A 27,852-nucleotide genomic window follows, 5' to 3' on the forward strand; every position below is an offset into this window, starting at 1 on the left:
ATCCCAGGGCTGTGGGATGGAGCCCCACATCAGGTTCCATGCTGAGCATACAGCCGGCTTAGAATTCTCTCTCTCTGTGTCTCTCTCTCTTTCCCTCTGCTCCTTTGCCCAGCTCATGCACACTATCTCTCTAAAATAATAAAAATAAATTTTAAAGATGGCAAAAATAGGGGGGCCTGGGTGGCTCAGTTGGTTAAGCATCCAACTTTGCTCAGGTCATGATCCCATGGTTCATGGGTTTGAGCCCCACATAGGGCTCTGTGCTGTCAGCTCAGAGCCTGGAGCCTGCTTTGGATTCTGTGTCTCCCCCTCTCTGCCCCTCCCCTGCTCACAGTCTGTCTCTCTCTGTCTCTTTCAAAAATAAATAAACATTAAAATTTTTTTTAAAAAGTTAAAAAAAGACAAAAATAATACATGTTCCTGTTGAAAAATTTGGACATGCAGAGAAACATTATAATACAAAAATTAGTTATATACTCTTTTAATGTGTAAGTATATTAAATACATTTTAATACATGAGTAACATAAAATAATAATAAATAAAATATATAAATTATACAGAGAGAGCTCAAGAGAGAAAGAAAGATCAAGAGATAGATTGAGAAGCAGAGAAATAGCTAGGTTTGATTGTTTGGCTTTAAACATCTGTTAACTATTGTCTTGAAACATAAACCCAGTTGTACAGGCTCCCTTTTAGGATGGGAACTGTGAGAGGGGAAAAAAATGGTCTCAACCACAGGATCATTGACCATAAACCAGAAGGGCCATACGAAGTGAAGTCATAGCACTAAGCCAGGTCTTCTGATGCTGCCATATAATAATCAAGTAAGACCTGAAACAAATCCTTTCCTCTTTTCCCTGGACCTCCTCTCATCACTTAGAACTTAACCCTGAGGGATGAAGTGAAGATTCAGGGAAGTGTGATGGATGAGAGTAAATACCAGAAATGGGGTGAGAATGTCATATACGCATTATTTGTTAATTTAAAAAAGGTGTTATTATTAATGAAGAAGAGAGTCTTGGCTTGTTTTCGGGTGATGAAACAGTTGAGAATGCCCGAGAACCCCTGGTGTCAAAGGGCATCTTTCACAATGCCGTGTCCTTCTGGCTCTGTGTCTTTTGCCCTCCATCTCACCATCTTCCTTGTAAACCTTAGGAGCCACAGTTAGCTGAGTTTGAGAAAGATGAGGACGACAGCCCACCAGCGCCCTCTGCAGTCTTGCACCATGGCCTCCTTTGTGATTACAGTGGCCGTGTGACACGTCCAAACCTGAAAGCCAGAGTCCTCAGTTTACTGCTGCCCTTTAGTATTTGTATCCATACTAATTACCTGAACGTGTTTGATCTGTCTATAAATCTCCCATTAGACTATAAGCCAGTGGCTCTCATATTTGCTTCATGGAGCTCTGGGGTTCCAAAGGGACACCTGTGTGGCTTGCACAGCGGGTGAAGGTGAGGCCTGGGCTTGCTGGTCTTGGGCCCCATGCCCCTACTTTACCAACTTAATCAGGGTAACCTTAATTTGGTTAACATATTAGCTTCTATAAAATATTCCACTTGGTAGAAGGATGCCTTTGCTTCAACAAAAGCTCATCGAGGAACTGCTGATATAGTTATAAGATACGCTCTGGCAAAGACAGCCCTGAGCTGGGTGTGATAGATGTGTATCCCGTATGAGGAATTATTGGCTAAGCCAATACTGGTTAGAAGTACAGGTTTTGAAACTGAAATATGAAAGCTGATCTGTTTCTTCCATTTACTGTAGACCGGAAACTGAGTAATCACACCTGTATATAAAGGCTGATAAAGTGTTGAAGGTTTGAAAGACTCTTCCAGAATAAAGGGGATATATATATATATATTTTTTTTTTCTTAATGTTTATTTTTGAGAGAGAGAACACGAGTCGGGGAGGGGCAGAGAGAGAGGGAGACACAGAATCCGAAGCAGGCTCCAGGCTCTGACCTGTCGGCACAGAGCCTGACAGGGGGCTTGAACCCACAAACCACGAGATCATGACCTGAGCTGAAGTCAGACGCCGAACCAACTGAGCCATCCAGGTGCTTTGAGGCGATATGTTTTAAGTCATGAGGTTGATAATGCTGACTTTTTTGTCAGTGCTATGGGAAGGATTGTTCACAAAAAAGCAGAGTTTGAGGTGAATGAACTGTTACTATATTGATACTAATATTTTGTATACTTGATTTAGAAGTGAACATCATCTCATTTATTCTGTGAGATTTACTGCCAACAAACCAGAAATTGCATAGGTCCTTGGGGGAATCTATTGCATATGTGCAAGTATTTCCTTCTAAGTTGACATTTGAGTGTTGATTCCTTTCAGACATTAAAAATTTGAAATTAGCCGCACAGACCTCAGCAATCAAGTTTTAATTTCAAGCACACACACTACAGCAAAAATTTTGGCTTCTTTTGAATACATTTTACATTACACAGTCTAAGAACTAAAGTCAGTTTGATCTAGTTTCTAACTCGTTTAGAAACCAAACTTAGGAGTATCAAAAATTCTATTTGAAACCTAGGTCTTGGGGCGCCTGGGTGGCTCAGTCAGTTGGGCAACCAACTTTGGCTCAGGTCATGATCTCACGGTTCTTCTAGAGCCCCGCATCAGGCTCTGTGCTGACAGCTCAGAGCCTGGAGCCTGCTTCGGTTCTATGGGTCTTTCTCTCTCTGCCTCTCCTCACCACACCTCTCAAAAAAAAAAAAAACATTAAAAAAATTAAAAGAAACCTAGGTCTTTGGCTGATTAGTCATATTTTAAAATTCTGATTTTAAAATCTAGGATTAAAGTCCAGGGATTGTGGACTTTAGTTCCTAGAGCACATGGTAAATCTTGTTTTCCAGGGGTGACCTTAGACTATAAATAATGTGCGTCATCCTTAATATGGAGTCAGACTTTGTCATTAAAGAAACCGCAGATTAAAACTGCATGCCCCCTACCGGAAGTTAAGTCCTTTACTACATGGGAAAAAGAGAAACAAGGATGTGAGATAAGTTTTGTCGTAGTGCACCATTATCGTGCTGGGTGGTGTTCAATAGCTCACTCTGTGAACCCTGTTTTCTCTGGATGTAGGATAAAAAACTACCACAAACTAGCTTTTGCCTCGGATTGGTCCTGCAGGGAGGATCACCCTCAGGGGGGGCAGGTTGTGCCTATTTTGCATGAGAAGTCTCTCTTCTCTTCTCTGGTCTCACCCCTTTAGGGAATCCTAAATCCTCACTGTTACATCATCATCATTAGCAGCAGCAGCAACATCACTGTTTATTGACCATTGCTATTGGTGCACATTCTTAACACATCTTTCATAGAATTTACAAAAGATTTTTTCATATGATGAAATGCTAAAAGGTCAGTATCATCACCTCCACTTTACGGAGGACCAAGCAGAGGCATAGAAGGCTGAGTTATTTGTGTATAGTCCTGGGTTACATTAGTAATATGTGGCAGATCTGGGATTCAAACCCAGGATGGCTTGATTCCCTTGCTTCGAACCGCATACTGCTTGGCTCTGCTGTTCAGCAAGGCTAACCTGCCTGACCTTTCACTGTGATGTGATCTGTGTTTGATGCAGGGCACCTGGAGACTGAAATAGTTTAGACACAGCACCACAGTGAGAGCCATGACTAAATCCAAGGCTTAGGATGCACAACACAAGCCATTTCCCTCCCTTCCAATGAACTCATTTAAACGTGTTTATCTTTTTATGCTCTGTGTACAGTACTACTATCCAGAGATAGCCACTGTTCACATTTTCCAGATAAGATTGAATTTTATATCCCTCCCTGTGGAATTCACATGCCCTCTACCAGGTTTCCCCTGTGAATTCCCAGGGTGCGTATGTTCTCATGGTTATCTCCCACACGGAACTGGGCTTCGGTTTTAATTTAATTTATGCACTCCTCCCTTGCTCTCTCCTGCTGCTACATTCTCTGTTCACCTTGGTGCCCGGCCAGATGTGCAGCTCAGCCTTTTATCTCAAAAATAAGAAAGGCAACAATTTTTCGACACACACAGAGCTACAGATAGATATAAACAAAGAGACACATAGACGGATAGTACGTTTCTGAGTATAATGCACTTGACCAATGAGTTCAAATAGAGATGTGGTAATGCAAACAGCTTCCCATGGAGTATCGGACATACCTGTTTCTTGAAGCCCTTCCGCACCTATCGTAGTGACTCTTTCCTTTGTGACACCCATTGGGATTATCTTAAATTTATGAATTAATTTAGGAAGAGTTATCTTTCCACTTAAGAACCCTGTACATTTCTCCAAGTCTTGAAATCTTTTGTATCTTTTGGTAAAATTTCATAGATGTTTTCATAAAGATCCAATGCATCTCATGTTGGAAATTTCATAGATATTTTCATAAAGGTCCAATGCATTTCATGTTGGGCAATTAAGTGATGCATTATTAATACACTTGTGATCTACTATACCATTATTGCCTGCTGGGAATCCAGAGAATATTTACAGAAGATGAATCATTTAATAAAGTGCTGAACTGATTTGCTAATATTTTATTTGGGATTTTTTTGCTTTTCCATAAGTGAGATAAGGAGTAGTCTTCATTTTTCAGCTATTTATTTGAGGTTAGATAACAAGATTATTCTGCCTTAAAAGAATTGGTAGATTTCTATTTAAAAAAAAAAAAAGTTTTTCAGGGCACCTGGGTGGCTCTGTTGGTTAAGCATCCAACTTCAACTCAGATTATGATCTCACCATTTGTGGGTTCGAGCCCCATGTTGGGCTCTGTGCTAACAGCTCAGAGCCTGGAACCTGCTTCAGATTCTGTGTCTCCCTCTGTCTCTGCCCCTTCCCCACTCATGCTCTCTCTCAAAACTAAATAAACATTAAAAAAACAACAACAACAAATGTTTTTCTATTACATAAACTCTCCAGCAAAATCAGTTGGCCCTGTGATTTTTTTTTTTTTTTTTGAGAGAGAAAGAGAAAGACAGTATGAATGAGGGAAGGGTGGTGGGAGAGAGAGAGAGAGAGAGAGAGAGAGAGAGAGAGAGAGAGAGAATCTTAAGTGGGCTCCACACCCAGCATGGATCCTGATGCGGGGCTTGATCCCACAACGCTGGGATCATGACCTGAGTTGAAATCAAGAGTTGGATGGTTGCTTAACCAACTGAACCACTCAGGTGCCCCAGCCCTGTGAATTTTTGATGAGATCATTCAGGCTTTGTATTTTTTTAGTTAACTTTAGGAATTTATATTCCCTAATAAAATCAATGAATATATTTTTTTCAAATTTATTAGTTGAGAATTATACATGGGATTTTCTTGTGATTTAAAGCATCTTTTCACAAGACCTATTTTACCTCTTGTTTTATTGACAATTTTAGTTTCATAAATAGACTTCAGAGACTGGCTATTGTGAATTCTACCCACACCAAGAACTAGCTCTTGGAATTCTCATTTTTCTCTTTTTAAGTTTCTTAATATCTGTATTTAGCTTTATTTTTCTTTCTCCCTGCGTTTCTTGAGTCTTATTAGTTCTTTTTACAAAAGTTTCCTTAGGAGAGTTCTCGATTTATTTATATTCATTAATAAGCCAAGTATTTAAAGCTATGTATTTGTCTGTGAAAGCAGTTTTCAACTCATTTGTGTGGTTTTGAAAGTAAGATTCTTATCTTATATTTTCTAGAAGTCTTGTCTTTTTAGTTATGATCTTTTCTCAGAATTAGTAATTATTTAGAAGACTGCTTATGATTTTTAAGAGTTTGGTTGTCTTTCTTTGTTTAGTGATGGATTGTTAAACTTGATTTAATATGTTGTGTAAGGGATTGTTGTGGTTTGGGAGTATTGCATGGGTTGTTTCTCTTTGACTTCACTGAGTTGAGTGTGTTCGTGTGAGTGTGTGTGTGTGTGTGTGTGTGTGTGTATACATGTGTGCACGGATTACAACAGGGCTGCTATTCCACTGTTTTGTACTGGTTCATTTGTACTGATTGTGAAAAGAGTGAAATAATTCTGTGCCATCTAGTAAATAATTGCTGCTTGCTCCTCCTGAATGCCCCCTGTCCTGCCACCTCGGCTGCCTAGATCCCTCTAGACTTTCCAACCACCTGACAACTAGAGGGTTAATATCCGGCCTATCAGAGTCATTCAGAACCTTTTCTGGCACTCAGATCAGCATGCATTTTAATCTGGCTGGCCCAGGTTGTTAAATATTTTGAATATTTACCTTGGAGCCAAACCAAATTTAAATGAGGCAAATCCAACTGTATATACTTGGTCTCAAAGTATATAAAGGTGCAGATAATTTCACTTGGGCTTTCCCTGGCACTGAGCTCAGTCCCTGTTCTAGGTTTCTCATGCTCCAGTTGTGACCAGTGTGTGTGGAGGTGCATTCTTTTTGTGCTACCTGGTTCCCGAATACCAGCCAGCTCCTCCATCTGGTTCTCACTGAAGGCAGCGGTGATCTGATCCAGTGCTGGAGGAAAACCTACATGTTACATTTGTGGACTAATGATGCACTTGCATATTCTCTTTTGGGGTTTTAAGGATTGTTAAGAGTAATTCTGGCTGTATGGTTTTACCTTTTACACGCTGATCTTTTGAAATGTGTTGCTCCATTGGGTATATACTCAATTTTGGTACATATTCTTTGGATGATTGGGGAAAAAAAGAAGTTGAATTCTTTCATTTAAGATATAGTTAGATATACCTGAAAGATACATGTATGTGTTTATGCACACATGTATATATGTATATATATTTTATAATAATTATCAAATTGCATGTTTCATTTTCATCTACTTCATCAGTGAAAATTTGAGAGAGATGTGATGCTATCTGCCAAAACTATTCTGCTTTCTTCCCACTCTTTTTGCTTTTATCTGTTTTTTTCTTTATATATTTGATTCTTCATGATTTGGAGCACAACAATCTGTAACACTGTGTTTTCATCATGGACTTGACTTTCCATCAACATAATATAACACATTTTGTTCCATTTCCATCTTGCATTCCACTTCGTCTGAAACTAATACAATTACCCTTTTTTTCTTTATTTTTAATTTCTTTATTTTCTTTTCTCTTTTCATTTCTTGATAAATTCTTTGTCCATCTCTTGCTTTTAAGCTTGTGTGATTTTCAGTGAGTCTCCTATAAGCATCATCCAGGAAGATTTAATTTTTTCTGAGAGTACTTGCTCTAGGTGATTTTAAACATTTATATTTAAATCACAGGTAATGTGTTTAATCTTAATTTCTGAATACTTTTTTATGCTTCACTTTTTTACACTTCTCTGATGTTTCCTTTTAGTGTTTTTTTTTCTATCCTTTGCTTATTTGGCTTTATTTTGTTGACATTTATCTTCTCTAGTCATTTTTAGTGTATATATCCTGTTTTTTATTTTATTAGTGGTTACCCTTAGTTTTTTCAGAAACATTCTTTAACCTATGCTTCTGTATTTATAACAGTAAATAATGAAACCATATCTGGATACTTGGGTACCAATGGGGAACTCAGCACACTTAAACTTTCTCTGATTCTTCCTTTTCCCTTCTAAATCTTTGCTTGCTTAATATGGAATTTGAGATCCCAGTTACACATTTTCAATTTTAAGAGGTACTTGTGATATTAAAATTTTTTTTTGTCTATTTTTTTTTTTTAATTTAAATTCAAGTGAATTAACATACAGTGTAGTCTTGGTTCAGGAGTAAAAGCCAGTGATTCATCTTTTACATTAAAAAATATTTTAATAGTAAAAAGAAACATATTTTTCAGCCCAATTTTATTGGACTTTGGGGTTACTAAATGCTGATAAAAGGTTGATTGGCAGTCTTGGTTATCACTGTAGCTACAATTCCTCATTTGTTTTCTTGTCTTTAGTGGAAAGTGAGGAGAGTCCATACCAAAGGTGCTACTCAGATGACACCTTAAATCTGAGATCCTCCAAACTATGGAAGCAGCCCAGGTGTATATGAATAGATGAATGGATAAAGAAGAACTGGTGTGTTCACACACACACACACACACACACACACACCATGGAATATTATTCAGCCATAACAAAAAAACCCTGAAGTCTCGCCATTGGCAACAACATGGATAGGTCCAGAGAGTATAATGCTAAGTGAAATAAGCCAGTCAGAAAGACCAATACCATATGATTTCACTCATGTGTAGAAGTTAAGAAACAAAACGAATGAGTTTAGGAAGAAAAAGAGGGGGATTGAGAGAGAGAGAGAATCCAAGAAATAGACTCTTAACTATAGAGAACAAATTGATGGTACCGGGGCGGGGGGGTGGGTGGAGGGGTGGGTGAGATGGGGATTAAAGAGTATACTTAATATGGTTAAAAACAATAAAATAATTAAAACAAAAAATCTGAGATCCAGAGATCTATTTCTCTTTCGTGATGTTGTTAATTAAATATGACTTCACATTTGGTGTATCTTTTTTTAAAGTTTATTTATTTTGAGGGAGAGAGCGCACATGTGTGTGCAAGTAAGGGAAAGGCAGAGAGAAAGGGAAAGAGAGAGAATCCCAAGCAGACCTCGCACTGTCACCATGGAGCCTGACCTGGGGCTCAACCTGGTGAACTGTGAGATCAAGACCTGAGCTGAAGTCAAGAGTTGGATGCTTAACTGACTGAGCCATCCAGGCTCCCCTCCATTTGGTATATCTTAAAGTCTTCTCTATTCTTTAATTCAAAAAAACAGTTGTAGTGGGTTTGAATGTTCACTTATGGCAGTCTGCAGATCTGAACTTTATTTCTTGAGCTGTGCAAAATAATGGAAGACAAATTCCTATTACCACTGAAATTTGAGCTGAGTCTTGGAAAAGACTGGACTTGAACAGAAAAACGTAGGTAGGTGAAGGGAGTCCTTGGCAGAAGCAACAGCATCACCAGTGGCCAGGAAGGAAGGTCTGCAGAGTCTGGGGCTACAGAGACCAATGGCACTATAATTCTGCAGTAGTTCAAGTGAGAAAGAATGAGGGCCTGAATGTGTGAGAAAAAGTAGAGCTGGAATGGATAGAATGTGATGATTGGCTATGAACAGTGAGGGGAAAGGCAGTTGTCAGTAACTCAAGAGTTTTCCGGCATCTGTGATTGGAAAGGTGAAAGCTTAAGAGATTATGAGAGAAGCTTAAAACAGGAGAAGATGCTGAGGTCCACTGTAGTCATATTACACTCGAGATGCCTGTCTGGGTGTCTGCAGGCATTTTCATCACCTGTGTTTGTAGCTGGGAAGAGGTTACAGCTGGAGACCTAGTTTTGGAATAAGTGATAACTGAAGCCTTGGGAGTTGGTGAGCTCACTGTGAACATGGAAATGGGGTCTTCCGTAGCCCTGGTCAGGCCATAATCTCTGGGCTAAGGTCACGGCCACTTGCTGAGTTTTGGCAAGAAAGGTGAATGGGAAATTAGATGCAAGGGAAACCTGCTATTTTAGATTCATGGTGTTATTCATGGAGTGCTCCTGTACCTCTACTGGGATGACCAAGTACCAAGGCATATGGCTCCTAAAACAATGCATATGGTGAGCCTCCTGTGCCAAGCTCTCTGTCAGGGAAAAGGAAGAGCTACGAAATTTCATTCTGTTCCAGATGGCTTACATTTAAGATCTCATGTAGTCACTCGTTTACTTGGCTTGTCTACGTCAGTTTCCTTGCCCATGATATGGAGATATAAATGACTAATTGATATGGTTGCTGGGAGAATTATGTAAAACAATGCATTTAAAGTTCTGAATGATAGTACATACTTGATAAGCTGTAGCTATTATATTACTAAAACTCTAAGTAATTACTTGTGTGTACTTGACACACTGCTATTGAAACACCAAACTAGCAAATACTTGATGATACCGATTTGCAAATGTTGCTGCTTAAAGAAATATAGCAGCTCTAGGGAGGGGCCTGAGGGCCTGCTTCCAGGGTGGGAGAGGAGGTACAAAGCTGGGCTCCAGTCTCGGGGCCAAGCCACAGGAAGCATGGTTTTATCTGTTTTAGTTATCAGACATCAGCACAAAATTGCGTTTACATAAAGGCCTTGACTGAAAAATGAGAGTTGTTTGAAATGAGTGTGGACTTGAAGGCACAGGGGAGGGAACACTTATTGAATCCAGGTAGAGAAATGGCAAAGGAGGACTGTCCACCAGAGCTGTGGTTTCTGTAGATGGCTGAGCCCCAGCGTGGGGGGAACAAACTCGTTCCTTCCACCCTCCTCTCTCCTTCTGGGGCTTCCTACTAGCTGCACCCAGTGGAACCCAGGTGGCCTCCATGGACCCAGAACAGGGTGGAGAAGGTAGGAGCCCGGCTGGTGAGGGCCACACCCTGTCAAAACAGACCTGAGGAACAGCCTGGCCTTAGCAGGTGAGACTCTTACACTATGACTTTTAAACTCGTGTTCTAAATTTGATTGAAAAATGCACCCAGCTTATCTATGCCCAGAGTATCCGACTTGAGTATTTAATGCAATTGCTTCTCTGCCTTTTGTGTTTTTGGACTGCTTTCCCTCAAGTGACTGCACAGACAGGCTCTGTCTCCAGGCTGCCAGAAAAATCTAAGTACATCCCACATTGTCTAATTGGGAAGATAAAGGAATCCTTCTCCTAAACCGTTACAGTGATAAAATTCCCGGCAGCTGCTATAAATAGAATCACAGTCTGTCACACTGCCATACCTATTAGGTGCCACATCTGTGCCACCCATGAGACACAGCCCCTGCCCTGTGGCATCTAGGAGGCTTCCCAGGATATGTGAGAGCATAAGCCAGGGTATGTGTAGACTAAGTAAGAGTTAGCCAGTTGAGTGTGGGCATAGAAGCTCTGGAGGAAGGCAGTGCAGGCATGGAGTATAGCTCATGCAAAGAGAGTCCAAAGATGGGCCTTTAAGAAGAGTTGCCGACATGTTTGAAATGATGTCATTGTCACTGGAATAAATGGGCCTGGCAGGGGCCCAAAGTGATCCATTAACTGTGACACCCAGGGTTTCTCAAGAATCCTCTTTTAAGGAAGACAGACAGACTAGCACCTCTTGAGTCATTCAGGCCTGCAGTTTGATAGGGGAAAAGCCAACATAAAGTTTAGTTGGTATTTCACCTAGCAAATGTGTCTGTAGTTTGGAAGTACAAAGGATTTTAAGAAATATTAAAAAAATTTTTTTTAGAGAATGAGGGAGAATGTGAGCTGGGGAGATGAGCAAAGGGAAAGAGAGAGAGAGAGAGAGAGAGAGAGAGAGAGAGAGAGAGAATCTTAAGCAGGCTTCATATTCAGCGCAAAGCCAGATGCAGGGTTCGATCCACAACCCTGGGATCATAACCTGAGCTGAAATCAAGAGTTGGATGCTCAACTGAGCCACCCAGGCGTCCCAGGATTTTTTCTTTTTTTTTTTTTTAATGGAGGGGAGAGAATAGGACCAGACAAGTTGCTTTGTTTGCAGAAGTAAGTCTTCCAATTACAGAAGTAATTTATGTAAGGCCCAGAGGACAACAGATTCCAGAATTGCAATGAAGGAATTTCTAAATGAAACGATACAAGGCTAGAGGCCCCTGAGCCCTCTTCTATAATGAGGGGCTACTGAGCCAGAGCATTTGATGCTTCCAAAGGCAGAGCCACTGTCCTGTTGAAGAGTAAAGAGAAGTGAGCTGTGCTAACAGCTCAGAGCCTGGAGCCTGCTTTGGATTCTGTGTCTCCTTCACTCTCTGCCCCTCCTCTGCTTATACTCTGTCTCTGTCTCTGTCTCTCTGAAAAATAAAGAAAAAACATTAAAAAAAAAAAAATTAAAGACAATGAAGAAAATGTAAAAGTGGATTCTCCGGCCCGGAGACATACGGGGTGGGGGTGGGGAGCATTTGTTTAGGTGAGTGGTTTCCGTGAGGGGTCAGCTGGCGAAGGCCACTGGAGCCAAGGCTTATGTTATCTCCAAATAGTCCCCGTGCTCCTCCAAGGACACCACCTTGCCACCAAGCTGGTTGTGAAACTGCTTTTCTTGCATGTGAAGAGAATTGGTTTCCTGTTAAGGTCAGTTCTGTAAGAAAGGGGACAAGAATCAAAGTACTTTTGAAGGAAACAAAGGGAATCTTCATTAGCTCAGGATCGGCCTGTTTCCTGCCCATATGGGTTTGAAGTGTGTGGGAGGGCAGGCGCACAGCAGGACACAAAGCCATTAGCACTTCTTCCTTTTGTGGGTGGGTGCTTGCGCTCCAAGGGGACTTAGGAAGGAAAAAAAAAAAAGAAAACAGAAACAGAAGACCTTTCCCTGAGGCTAAGACAGACCCTAGTTTGATACAGATTCACGTGGTCAAACTGGCTTCGTGCCATGCTCATAGAAATAGTCCTTGACACAGAAGCCAATGATTTAGATGTTCTCCCATTTTACAGTTGAGTACAATGAGACAAAATTTCAATACCAGAGTTTTTAACTACTCCACTATCCTATTGATGCTGCCAGGCAATTGGTAATTCACAAAAGAGTCACCTGGGTTTAAGATGTATTACTTTCCATGACTGGAATTCTTCCATTTCAACTTATATATATTGAGAGTATGAGCAGTCGGTCAAACATAGTGCTTGATGCTGTAGAGTTGAGGATGAACAAAACAGTTCTTTTCTTCAGGAAGTTCATGGAGACAGACAAGTCAATTATTAATTAGAACCCTGCCACTAGATTGATTTATTGTATATGCTTTTCTATAAATAAAAATACTTATTTTAAAATTATAAAAGAAATACAACATTAAGTATGTGAAAGAGTAAGCAAACATTTACCTTCTTCCTCACCCCACTCTTCATTTCTAAGCCTAGCAATTTCATTATCCAGAGGTACCACTGTTACTACATTGGCATATGGCTTCTAGTCTTTTCTCTGTATTTTGGCAAAAATGGGATCATGGATGTTGTTTTGCGACGTCTTTACTTTTCTTTATTTTTTTATTATTTTTTTTACAACTTGTTTTCTTAATATATCAGGGACATAACTCCATGCAACTTACAATATTCTGTTATACATAAGGGCCATCATTAATTCAGCCATGTTCCTTTCATGAACTTTGTGTTGTTTCCAGTTTGTGGCTGTAGGCTGTGATGAATATCCTTGCCATGTCTTTGTGTATTTTTACTGGTCATTATGTACGATACATTTTGAGTATAATTTTAAAAATTAATATATAGTATAATTGACTTTGTGTGTATTTAGCCCTATGAGTTTTTTTTAATTTTTTATATATCTTTTATTTTTTAATGTTCATTTTATTGTTTTATTATTTTTATTTATTTTTGTATGAAATTTATTGTCAAATTGGTTTCCGTGCAACACCCAGTGCTCATCCCAACGGCTGCCCTCCTCAGTGTCCATCACCCACCTTCCCCTCCCCCCACCCCTCATCAGCCCTGAGTTTGTTCTCAGTATTTAAGAGTCAGCCCTATGAGTTTTAATGTATGTATAGATTCGTGCAACTGCTATTACCACAATCAGAATACAGAACCATTCCATCACCCCAGAAATCTTATTGTACTGCCCCAGTGTACACACACCTCTCTCCCACTCCTATTCCCCGGCTCTAATCCCTTCTCTTCATCCTCAAAATGCTTTCCTTTTCCAGAATGTCATATAAATGCAATCATACAATATGTAGCTTTCTGATAGTACCTTATTTTACTTGGCTTAATGCCATGTTGTTGTAAGTTTCTAAAGTTTGTTCCTTACTGTTGTGGAGTAGTATTCTATTGTGTGGATGTACCACAGCTAGTTAATGCATTCATCTGTTGAAGGACATTTGGATATTTCTAGCTTTGAGTGATGGTAGATAAATAGAGCTGCTATCATCAACATTCATTGTATGACCATAAATTTTCGTTTCTCTAGGGTAAATACCTAGGAGTAGCATTGTTGGGTGATATGATAAATGTAAGTTTCACTTTATAAAAAAATGTTGAAACATTTTCCCCAGTGATTGGACCATCCATTTTACATTACCACCAGCCACGCATTCTAGCTAGCACTCCGTATTACCGGGTTTTTTTTGTTTGTTTTGTCTTTAGCCATTCTAATAGGTATGTAGCAGTATCTCATTGTGATTTGAAGTAGAATTTCCCTAATTCTGCATGCTTTTTTGCCATCCATATGTCTTCTTTGGTGTAGTGTCTCAAATCCTGTGCCCATTAAAACAAAAAAATGAGTTGTTTTCTTACTGATGAGTTTTGAAAGTTTTTTTTTATGCATTCTGGATACAAGTTGTTTGTCAGATAAGTGATTTGCAAATATCTTCTCCCAGCTGTAGTTTGTCTTCTTATTTTAACATTATCATTTATGGACCAAAGTTTAAAATTTTTGTAAAATCTAATTTGTCCATTTTTTCTTTATGGATCACACTTTTGGTGTCATAACTAACAACTCACGACCTAAGACCAACATCATGAAGATTTTTCTCCTATGTCTTAAAATTTTCATATTTTTACATTTTATGCAATTTATTTTCAATCAGTTTTTGTTTTAAGGTTGGAGGTTTTAGTTCAGGGCTCAGTTATTTTGCATATTGATGCCCAATTGTTGCAACCCTATTTGTTGAAAAGACCAACCTCTTGTCTCTGAATTGTTGAAAGATACATTTTTGATGTGAAATGGTGTCATATGAGTATAGTTTAATTGTTAATGGGTTTTGAGGCCGGTCTGCTTAAATCTGAATCTCAGTTTTACCACTAATTACCTGTGTGACAATGACCAAGTACTTAACCTTCCTCTGCCTTCATCTCCTTTTCTGGAAAACAAAGATATAGTACCTACTCCATAAGATTGCTATGATGATTATTATGAAGAATACACTTAAAGCAGGGCCTGTCATATAATAAGTGATGAATGAGGGTTAGCTTTTGTGTTAACTACACAACTAACAACTTGTTAGCTACAAGTTGGCTATTTGTATTTTGTGTTAACTACACAACTAACAACTTGTTAGCTACAAGTTGGCTATTTGTATTTCTTCATCTGTGAATCGCCACTAATTTTACTTTTTATAAAATTTACTTATATATCATACATATTAACTCTTCAGGTTTTACATATAACAATGTCTTTTTCTGTTAGAGTGTTGGAACTTTAAGTTTTACTCCCTAACCTCTGGGGAGGGGGGAGGCGCTGGAGGTTGAATCAGCTAATGGTCAATGACTTTGGCAATCATGCATATGTGATGAAGCCTCTGTAAAAACCCAAAAGGACTGAGTTCAGAAAGTGTCTGGATCCTGAAGAGAGCATGGAAGCTCCTGGCCCTTTCTCCATACCTTTCCCTAGGTACCTCTTCATCTGGCTGTTGATTTATATCATCATGTCTTTTATCGTATCCTTTAATAAACTGGTTAATGTGTTTTTCTGAGTTCTGTGAGCCACTCTAGCAAATTAAAAGAACCTAAGGAGGTCCCGGGAACCTCTGATTTCTAGTGAGTCAGTCAGGAGTACAACAGCTGGCACCTCAAGTCCAAGGAGGAGGGTTGTGGAGCCTCCAGTCTGTAGCCCAGTGGAGATGTGCAGGTGACAGCCTGGACTTGTGACTACTCTCCCAAATGCGGAGGGGGATGGGTAGTGGGCAGTTTTACAGGACTGAGCCCTTACTCTGTGGAATCCGATGCTGTCTCCAAGTGCATAATGTCAGAATTGGATTGAATCTCAGACACCTTGCTGGTGTCCAAGAATTGCTTGGTGTGGTATGTTGGGGAACCCCTCCCCCCAACTTTGGAATTGGGTCCAGGAACCCAAAAAGGGTTGGTGTCGATAGACCTATAAATGGAATATAAATACCTTTCTTCACTAGTATTATAAGAAGTCAGGTGTACAAAGTTTATAAATTACCTAGCATTAGTACCTATTAAGTAGTGTGTGGTAAAGAGTACTAGCTTTTGTCCCTGCGTGGTATAATCTGAGGCCTGCTGGCGAGGCTAACCCTCTTCCTTTGTCGGTCTTCTTGTAGAGACCATCACGATCCTGGACTTTTTCCATTACAGACTCATTTCTTTGGTTTGCTCTTCTAATAATTCTCAGTGGGTTGTCACTTTAGGCTCTTCTTGATTATTCTCTTTTTTGTGCAAGCAAATCAGTCAAATTGGCTTCTCAATCGGGAGATGGAGATCAGGGCACAGGGGAGTTAAAGAGTTTTGTTTAATTCTGTCTTGGAAGATATAGCTATTTGGTTGTAGAAGTAGATACATCCATCTTTGGGCAGCATAAGGGTGGAAGGGAACCTGGCAGGTGATTGAATCTGGATGAGAGCCAGAGAGAAAAGGTGGTCTGGCACCAAATGTGGATTCCTGTCACACCAGACTCATTTCCTGGCACTGGATGAACATGGTCAAATTAGAGAGCACTCTTCTCTTGGGGTGAAGTGGACAGGAAAGATGGTAAGACAGCACTGTAAGGCGGGGGCAGGGGGCATTTGTGAGGTGATCAAATTTCATTTCCGGATATTCCCAATCTCTCTGTCCTGTATCCTTTCCAGATTTTTGGCTGCCTCTCCTCAGTGTCTTTCCTCCCTTGCCCCAGTTTCTACCAAGCTCCAGGATTTTCCAGGTACCATCCTGCCAGATTTGTAAACATTTCAAAATACCTCACATCAAAGATGTGTCCATTTACACTGACAGCTACCCCCAGTGACAGAAAGGGCGCTGGAGAGAAATCAGCACTTGCAGCCTGGCTTTTCTGCTGTCTTTGATGTGACCCTTGAACACTCTCTTTTCCTTGGGTCTCAGTTTACTCTGTATACATTGTGAGGCTTGAACCAGGGAATCTCAGAAGTCCCTTCCAGTTTAAACAAGCCTTGATTTGGTGGTATGATGCTTCCTCAACCACTGCCTTACAGAATAGAGTTTGCATTTAAGTGCACATATGTGCTTGATAATTAGTGAAGTCTCACTGTGCAGACGTTCTGCCTATTCCCTGAAAATAAAAAGTTTCCTGCCAACTGAATGATGCTCAATCTTTAAAAAAATTTTTTTCTATTTTTTTTTTAACATTTATCTATTTTCAAGAGACAGAGACACAGTGCGAGGGGGGAGGTGCAGAGAGAGAGGGAGACACAGAATCCGAAGCAGGCTCCAGGCTCTGAGCTGTCAGCATAGAGCTCAACATGGGGCTCCAATCCAACAGTGAGATCGTGACCTGAGCTGAAGTCGGATACTTAACTGACTGAGCCACACAGGCACCCCCCCCCCACCTTTTTTTGACTAATGCTAATTCTAGCTAGAACATGTGTTATTTATCCTGGATAGAAAATTTCTGGTGTTCTAAGGTGGGGAAAGGATGCCATTTCCTCCAGGAGACAGACAAGGACTCTATTTGGCTGGGAAGCAGGGATGGGAAACAGCCATGCCCTTTGGGTAAACTGGCTTGGCACAGCTCATGGGTGAGAACAGTTTGTTGTTAGACACAGCCTATTCACATCAGGAATGTCCTTGTCTAACTCCAAACTCCCAATTACACAATAAAATAACTTCCTTTAGTTATTTCCAGTCTTGTGCATTTTGGTATCTTCTCGTTAATTATCCAATACCTTCTTAAGGAAACTTGAGGATGAAGTTATTGCTCAGACAGTTACTACATACATAAAAAGATCATGGAGACCAAAAAGAGATTGAAGTGTTGGAAGTATGCCTGGGAATTGGATTTCTTCAGAGGAGACAAGAAAGCAAAGAGGATACTGAAAATACTTTAACATAGACATCTAGAAATGGCCCTAGTAGTTCTTAGGATCCAATAAAAAGAAACTAATGCTAACTTTAGGGTAGACTTAAGACAGAACATTCTAGAAGTGAGTCTTATTAAACATTTATTCATTCTTAAAACCCTGCTCCATAGTTTCCCTTTTGGGGAAAACTTTTCTGTCTTCTCATATCCCTTTTGCTTTGCCTGGGTAAGTGGAACTCTCCTTCTGGCCAAATGTCACTTCCTGAGGGAGCTTTGCCTGGTCCTCAAACCCTTCCCCTACTCCAGCCAAGTCTGATTAAGTTCACCATTATGCTATCCCATAGCACCTTGTAATTCTCTCTCACAGTATTTATCATGGTTCCAGTGTTATATTTTTGTATGTGCTTAGTTTCTCACATCTGTCTTTCACATTTGCCTGTAAACTACATGAGGATTGAGATTATCTGTTTTATTCATTGTTGTATCTCCAAGTACAGCACAAGGGAGGTGCTCGGTAAGTTTGTTTAGTGGATGGGTGGACAAAGAAATAATGAGAAGTTTTTAAACTATAGAGAATTTTCCTTTTTTGGACAGCATTAAAAAAAAAAAAAAAACAGAAGTAAAGTAAAATCCAAATGATTCCACCAAATATCTTGGATAGTCTGTGGGTTGTCTCAGCTTCTTTGGCTGTTAGCTAATCCCCTTGATACCAGAAATGCTTTTGGCTAAGGTAGTACTCATTGACATTTTAAATATTTGGAAGTTTAAGATATCTACTGCTATTACAAAGGTGAGACATTCAAGAACACTTCAGAAAGGTTTTAAATGTAGTCAATATCAAACTTCCAGGAGATCATACAGATAGTTTTTCTGAAGACATGTTATCTTATTCCAAACACATATCAGTAAAACTACCAATACCACAATTTTAAGGTGATAAGCACAAGAAAATGACTTCAGTATGCAGTAATTTAACCTAGTTTGTATGCTTAGCCTGTCAGCAGGGAGCTGGGTTAATTAGAACTTCACTGTCTGCAGCAGTACTAACTTGAATGTGGGAAGAGAGGCTAATTAGAATAAGCATGTTGTGCTGCATTGGGATGTATTTGCATTGATAATCATATTTAATGTTTCATTTGATTGTAAGAGGAGAAGTAGTTAAAAGTGATAGCCTTGGAGGTTTTATGTTTTTATTTTAGCAAAACCATTTTTCTCCCAAATGAAAGCTTATGTGAAGTGTAAATGTAAAAAACAGGTAAAAGTTGAACGTCTCTTTGAGAGTGTGTATGTGTGTTAATTTCTCCTCCACTGGTCTCAGAAACTTCTGGAACATTTTAGAGAATGAGAACTCCTTGAAATACGGTTTGAAAAATAGCTCGGTCTCTACTTTCTAATTCGTTTAAGTTCTGGGGAGCCTGGGTGGCTCAGTCTGTTGAGTGTCTGACTTCGGCTCAGGTCATGATCTCGTAGTTCGTGAGTTCGAGCCCTGCGTTGGGCTCTGTGCTGACAGCTCTGAACCTGGAGCCTGCTTCACATTCTGTGTCTCCCTCTCTCTGCCCCTTCCCTGCTCATGCTCTATCTCTCTTTGTCTCTCAAAAAAATGAATAAACGTTAAAAAAAAATTAAAAAAAATTAAGTTCTATCATATGGATGTTGATTTAGGTCCATAATCCTTTTTATGACCATTTTTTACTTTTTTGTTATTATTTTTAAATTTTAATTCCAGTGTAGTCAGCGTGCTGTGTTGTATTAGTTTCAGGCGTACAATATAGCGATTCAGCAATTCCACATATGACTCAGTGCTGTCATCAAGGTAAGTGTACTCTTGATTCACTTCACCTATTTCACCCATGGTCCCACCCATCTCCCCTCTGGTAACCACCTGTTTGTTCCCTATAATGAAGAGCCTGTTTTTTGTTTTGTGTCTTTTTTCCCCCTTCAATCATTTGTTTCTTAAATTCCACACATAAGTGAAATTATATGGTATTTGTCTTTCTCTGACTGGCTTACTTCACTGAGCATTATACTCTCTAGTTGGATCCCTGTTGTTGCAAATGGCAAGACTTCACTCTTTTTGATGGCCGAGTAATATTCCATTGTATATACAGTAAAACCTTGGTTTGTGAGCATAATTTGTTCCAAAAACATGCCTGTAATCCAAAGCACTTGTATATCAAAGCAAATTCCATAACCCAAAAAATATTCATATAAAAATGATTACAATACTGTAATATAATACAAAATAATAAAGCAAATACAAAATATGACAAAAAATAAGTTAACCTGCACTACCTTTGAAAACCTTCATGGCTGGTGTGAGGGAGACAAGAGAGAGGAGGGTTATTGTGTAGGAAGAATTTCACTATCACTAATGGAATCACTGCTGGCTCAATGGAATTTTTTTCTGCATACAATGGGGGCCATTGTATACGCTCGCACAATGTTGACTACAGTAAAGAATTAATAAACTCTTGTCATATACTGCATTTAATGTAACTGGCAATAAGGCAGCAGAAGAAAGAGTCTATATCTGCAGGCAGCCTGACCTAGAATGAAGCAAAGCATTCCTAAGCTTCCTCTTGTATGGAAAAGCAAAGGACTGTCCACAGGTGCTTAGAAATGACAAAAAATACACAAGAGCCAGTTGTGGACACCTTCCAACATTTTGAAAAATCCCAAATTTCTGCCAAACACCGTGGCCTGAGATTGAGCATCTGAGCAAGGGAGATGATCACCAACAAGCCCTCAGAGAGAGAGAGAGAGAGAGAGAATAACCATTGGCTCAGTTGTGATCATGTTATGTTTGGCATCATGTGCTATTCATATTGCAAAGCATCGCTTGCTTATCAAGTTAAAATTTATTAGAAATGTTTGCTCATCTTGCAGAACACTTACAGAGCAAGTTACTCACAATCCAAGGTTTTACTGTATACACCACATCTTCTTTACCCATTCATCAGTCTATGGGCCCTTGGGCTGTTTCTGTGATTTGGCTGTTGTAGATAATGCTGCTATAAACATCAGGGTGCCTGTATTCCTTTGAATTAGTGTTTTTGTATTCTTAGGGTAAATACCCAGTAGTGCGACTACTAAATCATAGAGTAGTTCTTTTTTAAAATGTTTTGAGGAAACTCTGTATTGTCTTCCACAGTAGCTGCACCAGTTTGTATTCCCAGCAACAGTGCACAAGTGTTTCTTTTTCCCACATTCTCACCAATACTTGTTATTTCTTGAGATTTTTATATTAGCCCCTCTGACAGGTGTGAGGTGATATCTCATTGTGGTTTTGATTTGTATTTCTCTGAGGATAAGTGATGTTGCACATCTTGTCATGTGTCTGTTGGCCACCTGTATGTCTTTGGAGAAACATCTGTTCATGTCTTCTGCTCATTTTTTAATTGGGTTATTATGATTTCTTGGTGTTGAGTTGTATAAATTCTTTATATGTTTTGGATACTAACCCTTTATCTGATAGGTCATTCGCAAATATCTTCTCCTATTCCATCTGTTAATATTGTTAGTTGTTGGCTTTGCTGTGCAGAGCTTTTTTATTTTAGTGTAATCTAGCAGTTTATTTTTGCTTTTGTTTCACTAGCATCAGGAGACATACCTAAAAAGAGGCTATTATGGCCAGTATCAGAAGAATTACTGCTTATGCTCTCTTACTGGATTTTTATGGTTTCAGGTCTCACATTCAGGTCCTTAATGCATTTTGAATTTATTTTTGTGTGTGGTATAAGAAAGTGGTCCAGTTTCATTCATGCACGTTGCTGTCCAGTTTTCCCAGCACCATTTGTTGAAGAGACTGTCAGACTGTCTTTTTCCCATGGCATATTCTTGCCTTCTTTGTTGAAGATTAATTGACCACATAATTGGGGTTTATTTCTGGGCTTTCTATTCTGTTCCATTGATCTATGCGTCTATTTTTCTGTGACTGTTTTTAAAGAAAAATATTTCTCTTTCTTGGTTTTTGAGGTATTATTCAGAGCAATGTTGAATGAGAAAATCGAAGTGCAATTTTCAGTGTACCACATGCAATTTAATAAGCAAATGTTACTGTGAAAGATTAGATGATGGGCTGTATAGCACACCAAAAATAGAATGAGCAAAATGACATTTTAGGATGTTGTTATGTCTCCACTGTGATGGACGATCATTTGTGAACTTGGCGGATGCCATGTCATGATGGCAGGTAAATAAGACACATTTTAGGCAAATATTGAGAAGTGTTTGCAAGGTCTTTGCTAAGGAAAAATAGTACAAATCCCCAGAATATAAAAGCTGTGTGAAATTCAACATGCAGACTTAGTTACAGCAAACTTAGCTTTGATGAAAGAAGTGTAATGAACTAAGTACTAAATTTGAGCAGAGCCCTTCAGACTAGGCTCGTGGCAAAATAGCTCCACAGTGGTCCCCAGCAGGACTTAGAGAAGACCGTGCTGTGATGGAGGAAAAGATGTGAGGCACGGTTGCTGATATTGTTGTGAGCTCAGATGGGGGTCTGTCTTTTGGCCATTTTTCTGAGGAAAATGTCCCTAGTAGCAGATTCCTCTGTGGCACCAGCTATGAGACTGTAGTCACACCTTTCAATGTCACTGGCTGAACTCTTTCAAGAAGCCACAGGCCACAGCTGTACCCATTGCATTCGGGCCCCTGCTCCATTATTCTCTTTGAGAGGCAAAGTGTGGGGGGCGCCTTCGTGGCTCCGTTGGTTAAGCGTCTGACTTGGTTTTGGCTCAGGTCGTGATCTCACGGTTCAGTTCATAGGATTGAGCCCCACATCGGTCTCTGTGCTGACGGTGTGGAGTCTGCTTGGGATTCTCTCTCTCTCCCTCTCTCTCTCTCTGCCTCTGTCTCACTTGTTTGCGTGTGCGTGCATGCACGCCTCGCCCCCTCAAAATAAATTAAAACCCCCCAAAAAGCAATAATTTGAAACAAAAAGAAAGGTTAAGTGTGGCTATTGTTCTTCTCTCTGTTCTTAAATTTTTTTAAACCCATGTTTTTCCCTCCGGCATTGTGGAATGATGTCACATTTCCTATTAGTCCAAAGAAGAAAGAGAGAATGCATTATTTGGATGCAATCCAAGGAGATTTGGGGTAGATGTGGGGACCACTGATGAGAGACATATATATTCCTGTGGCTCTTGAATCCCTCCCAAATGCATCTTTTTAAGGGTAGAGGAATAACTTACTTTTTACATTTAATTTTTATGTGTTGGTATTATTCCAATGGTTCAAAAGCAGCATATATAAGTACATGGTGAAAAACCTCCCTCTTACCCTGTCCCCCAACTACCCCACTCTCCTCTAATGGATCCCTCTTGTTCTCAGTTTCATGTGTCACCTTCCAGAATTTCTTCAGGCGTACACAGACAAGTACAAATATGTGCTCTTGTTTTGGGAAAACTAAATATTTTTAAGATCCATCCCAGGAATCTGGTAGTTATTTTGACTCATTTCCAAAGCTCATATACAAAATCCTTCTGATACTTTATTGTAAATGCCATTACAAAGGACAGAGAGCTCACTGGTGGGAGAGGGCTTCCTGTCCCTGGCATGCTGAGTAAGGGTAGGAAAGCATTGCCAAGTCTGGACGCTCGTAGTACACAATCTCCCTTTCTGTCACTCAAAGTAGAGGGAGACAGCTGGGAGGAACAAAAGGGAAAAGAAACCAGATCCATACCCAGAAACCATCTACAGATGAAGTGTGGCTGTCTCTTCAAAACAACTGCTTTCTCTCTTATTTCCTAAAGCCATTAAATAAACCACAGCCAGTGCCAGTGCAGTTCAGTGAGTTCAGAGCAGATCCCTCGGTCTTGGCAAGCCACCAAACTGGTCCTAGAAATGGGGCTGGATTGAACCGGAGCTGAAAGAATTACAGTGTTTCCTTCCTCTGATGACTCTCTCGGGGGACATGCCTGGAATGAGTGAGCGCAGGAGATGAGGTGGTGTTCCCTCAGAGGCACAGCTGGATGTACGTGTGGAAGTGGGGGCTGTGCTCCGGTGTTACATTTGGAGGCTGTAATTCCACTGCTAGTTTTCCTAGCTTATCCTCTCTTACAACATTTTCCTTATCCCAACCACTGTCTCTTCTCTGGAGATCTTAAAGTTACCATTGAGGCTTGACGCAACATAGATGCTACAGGGTCAGGCTTGGAAACTCATTCTAGGCGAGGTTTTCTCCCTCAGTCCCATGTACTGAGTTAACATTTACATTAAGACTTCACTTTGGCATTCTTCCTAATTGATGAGATAAAAGTCTAACTCCTAACCGAATTATTCTCAGAACATCACTACATGCACCCAACATTGGCGGTTGCCATTAGAAAAAGTTGTGTGAGGACTTCATGGCAGATGTCATGCTTACCATAAGCAGATGCTAAAAAAGTTCTCATAAATGGAGACCAGTCAGCTCCCATTACTCAGCAATCATTGATCACCTTTCTGTGGCATTTTCTAAAAATCGTAGCATTTACTTTTTAAACTCCATTAATTCTCAAAACAGCCTTTTACGTATGGGCAAGAAGGTCAGTTTAGACTCAGAAGAGTACTTTCATTTTTAACCTTACTATTCTAGAAGTGGGAATGGTGAACTTGAATCAGACAGATCTGGAATAAAATCTGCCCATCCATCTATCCATCCATCCACCCACTCATCCAGCAAATGCTTAGTAACCCTTTACATAAGGGACCTAGGCAGGGTATTCCTATACATGTCAATGTGAAAAAAATGGCTTCAATCCTTGTATTCATGGAACTTACCATCTAAGAAAAGAGAAAGTAAATAAAATAGTCCCAGAGTGTGGTAACCGTTATGCGGGAAACAAACAGGAGGCCGTTTAGAGGGTAACAGGATGAGAGTGTACAGATAGTGTAGATCAAGTAGGTAGGGAAGCCATCTGTGAGAAAGGTGTTTAGGAAGAGGCTCCAAGGGTGAGCAGAAGTTAGCCATGCAACGAGCGGAGCCAGGTGCAGAGATCAGCATGTGCAAAGTCTTTGAGGTAGGAGAGCGCATAGTGTATCTAAGGAACTGAAAGATCTATGGGAGTTTGAATTCTAGCTAGGACTTCAGTAGCTGTGGAAGACAGAATTGCCACTCAATCCTTTGAGCCTTCATTTCCTCATATTGGAATGTCAGATAATGGTGCACACCTCACCGGGTTGTTGGGAGAATTTAACGGGTATTCAAGGAAATAACATGTAGTCTACTTGAATCGCCCGACATCTTCACAAAGGTCTCTGAGACCCCAGTTGGTCCTTGGTACCCAATGTGATTGACCTGTCCAGCCTCCTGATCATTGTATGTAGACTTGGGGACCAACCATCACGTGGACCAGAACATCCTCCATCCCTACTTTTTCACACTCAGCAAGAGGAGAGAATGGGCACAGATTTCATTTGTTCATCTTAAAAACTTTGGACCTCAAAAGAGAAGTAGGGGGAGGGAAAGAAGAGGAGGGACAGAAAGTGAAAAGAAAGGATTTTATTTTCTCAAATGTGCTTCATTATTTATGGAATAACTATTAAAGACCAGATAGGATTTCTTAACTACATTTGGAGAGGGTTGAGGTTTGGACATAGGTGTTCAGAAAACAATAAAGAGAGCTGAAATAGTGGTTATTGTATGTAGCAGACACAGACAGTACTTAGTAAGTTTTGTACTTTATCTCCTTTAATCTTCACACGAATCCTGCAAGGTGGGTCTTATTAGCCTTGTTTTAAAGATGAAGTGAATGAAGCTCAGATAGAAAGGTGGACCTCGCTCAGTCCCTGTCTTGTGGGACTTAATATGGAATTGGACAAGTCTTTGGTAACAGCGAGAGTCTATAAAGTTAGCATGCTGTGTGTAGAGTTGATATATTTTTTAGAATGCTTTATTGTGGCAGTACCACATTATCATTAATTTTTTACTTTATTTAATTTGTTTTGAAAGGAAGAGCAGATACCCGTGTGAGCAGGGCAGGTGCAGAGGGAGAGGGAGAGAGGGAGAAAGACAGTCTTGTGGGGTTTGATCTAATGACCATGAGATCATGTCCTGAGATGAAATCAAGAGTTGACTGCTTAACTGGGCCACCCGGGTGCCCCTATCATTAATTTTTAATAATGATAATTATTAATTATCATTAATGACAATAATGCTATTATCATGAATTTATCTCAACTCAACGAGCATTTGCTGAATTCTTAACTAATGTCCCAGACACTTTAGTGGGTGGAGATTCTTAACACACAGCTTTGTCTTGGGGATGGAGAATAACTGATAGTTCATTGTAGTTAGGGTGTGCAGTGGAGCAGGACTGGTTAGAAGCATCTGAGTGATGGTCACGGTAAAGAGTTTTGGATCTTGTCCTATGGAAGAGTAGCATTAGAAAGACTGCTCCCTAGCTATTTTTAGACAGGGCTTTGTAAAAATCAGTTCATCTGTGGGGCCATGGTAATAACCTTCCTCATAGATTATGTGCTTTCTTTTTAGGAACAGTGGACAGTGCCATGGACCTGATCTTGATCAATTCCCTACCTCTCGTGTCTGATGCGGAAACATCCCTCACCTGCATCGCCACTGGATGGCGCCCCCATGAGCCCATCACCATAGGAAGGGACTTTGAAGCCTTAATGAACCAGCACCAGGATCCACTGGAAGTTACTCAAGATGTGACCAGAGAATGGGCGAAAAAAGTCGTTTGGAAGAGAGAAAAGGCTAGTGAAATCAATGGTGCGTATTTCTGTGAAGGGCGAGTTCGAGGAGAAGCAATAAGGATACGGACCATGAAGATGCGCCAGCAAGGTAACATGCCCCTTAGTTGTGGGCAGGTGAGGTGTGCTGAGACACACAACTTTTGTTTTGGCAGTTGCTCACTCAGAGACTGGGCATGAGCTGTGTGAGTGTGGAGCTTGAAGACCTTGTCTGCCTTGTTCCAGGCGTTGCTTGTCTTTGATACACGTATAGCACTAGAGATAAAAGAGACTGGCCAGTCCACTTCTTGCACATTCAGCCCCTCCACTAGACACTGTGCCTAGGTCATGAGATGAACTGTATTATATTTTGTACTAAGAGCTTCATGACCCTTATGGAGATCTGAACAGGTTACATGTATGTAATAGAAAATCACAGTTATGGAGACAACTAACTGTCCGTGCCAAAATATTGGCCGTTTTGAGCTTTCTCATTGAGATTTCATTTGATTCTTTGTTTTGCTTGCCCCTGAGTATTCTTAACAGAAGTGAATGTTTTCAGGGGAAAGTGTGGTAGAGATAAGAAATTTTAAGGGGAAGCATCTATCAATAACTCAGCTTCATTGGTGACTTAATGTATCAGTTTTCTGGTGCCACAGTAATGCTGTGTGTCACATGACCTCAAACCGCAGTGACATACAACAGCAAGCACATACAGCTTATGAGTGTAAGTCAGCGGGGCTGATAGGTGGCTCTACCACTCTCGACTGGGCTTTCCCACACATGGATGTTGGCTGCCTGTAGGCTTATTATGCTGGCCTTGGCTGAGCCAGCCTGGCTCTTTTCCATGTGTCTGTTATCCTTTTGCAGGCTAACCTAGGTATATTCTCACAGAGATGGCACAAGAGCCAGAGAAGAAAGGGAAACACACAAGGCTTCTTGAAACCCAGTCTCAGTAGTATATACTCTCACTTCCGTCTCATTTTTTATTGCCCAAAGAAAGTCAAACAGATGAACCTAAAGTCAGAATGGATGGGCATCACACAACCAAATGGCAAAGATTATGGTGACAGGGAGGGATGAAGAATTGAGGCCCTTTTTGCAGGCGGTATACTATTCTTGGAAAGAGACCATGATTTCATTTTGAAAGTTGAATAACCACACTTAGCTCACAGAACACCAGAGCTTTGAAGGGAGATGTTGAGGGCCTTTTGCAAAGGGCTCAGGGGGGCTGGGGGCCAGGAGGGAAGGGGGGTCGTGTATAACTCTTTGCTACCACTCCCCAAGGCAGTGATGTAATAGAGACTTTCTCCCAAGATACAAGTGGCTCTAAGCTAAATCTTTAGGCCGATCCTGATGGCAGTTGGAGGAGACAGTGTTGTGAACATTATTTAATGATTCTATTTTACCCCAGGACTCCCAGGCCTGGCCAGGCAGATAGACTTCTGGTATCTTGGTGCTGCCTGCTGGGAAGATGGTACAGAATTCCAGCAGAGATGACCTTTCCTTGTTCTGACTCAAATGA

General features: G+C 40.3%; 1 protein-coding gene across 3 annotated transcripts in view; it reads left to right on the forward strand.

The window, feature by feature from the left end:
• The window catches only part of TEK (TEK receptor tyrosine kinase), a 106,502-nt gene that overhangs the window by 18,339 nt on the left and 60,311 nt on the right, over positions 1–27,852 (forward strand). For all 3 annotated transcript variants that reach the window (XM_049623002.1, XM_049623059.1, XM_049623104.1), the window contains exon 2: positions 26,128–26,439. In XM_049623002.1, coding sequence (XP_049478959.1) covers positions 26,128–26,439 — 312 coding nt within the window. The remainder of the gene's footprint in view (positions 1–26,127; positions 26,440–27,852) is intronic.

Source organism: Panthera uncia, chromosome D4, assembly GCF_023721935.1.
Source record: "Panthera uncia isolate 11264 chromosome D4, Puncia_PCG_1.0, whole genome shotgun sequence".
Lineage (NCBI taxonomy): Eukaryota > Metazoa > Chordata > Mammalia > Carnivora > Felidae > Panthera > Panthera uncia.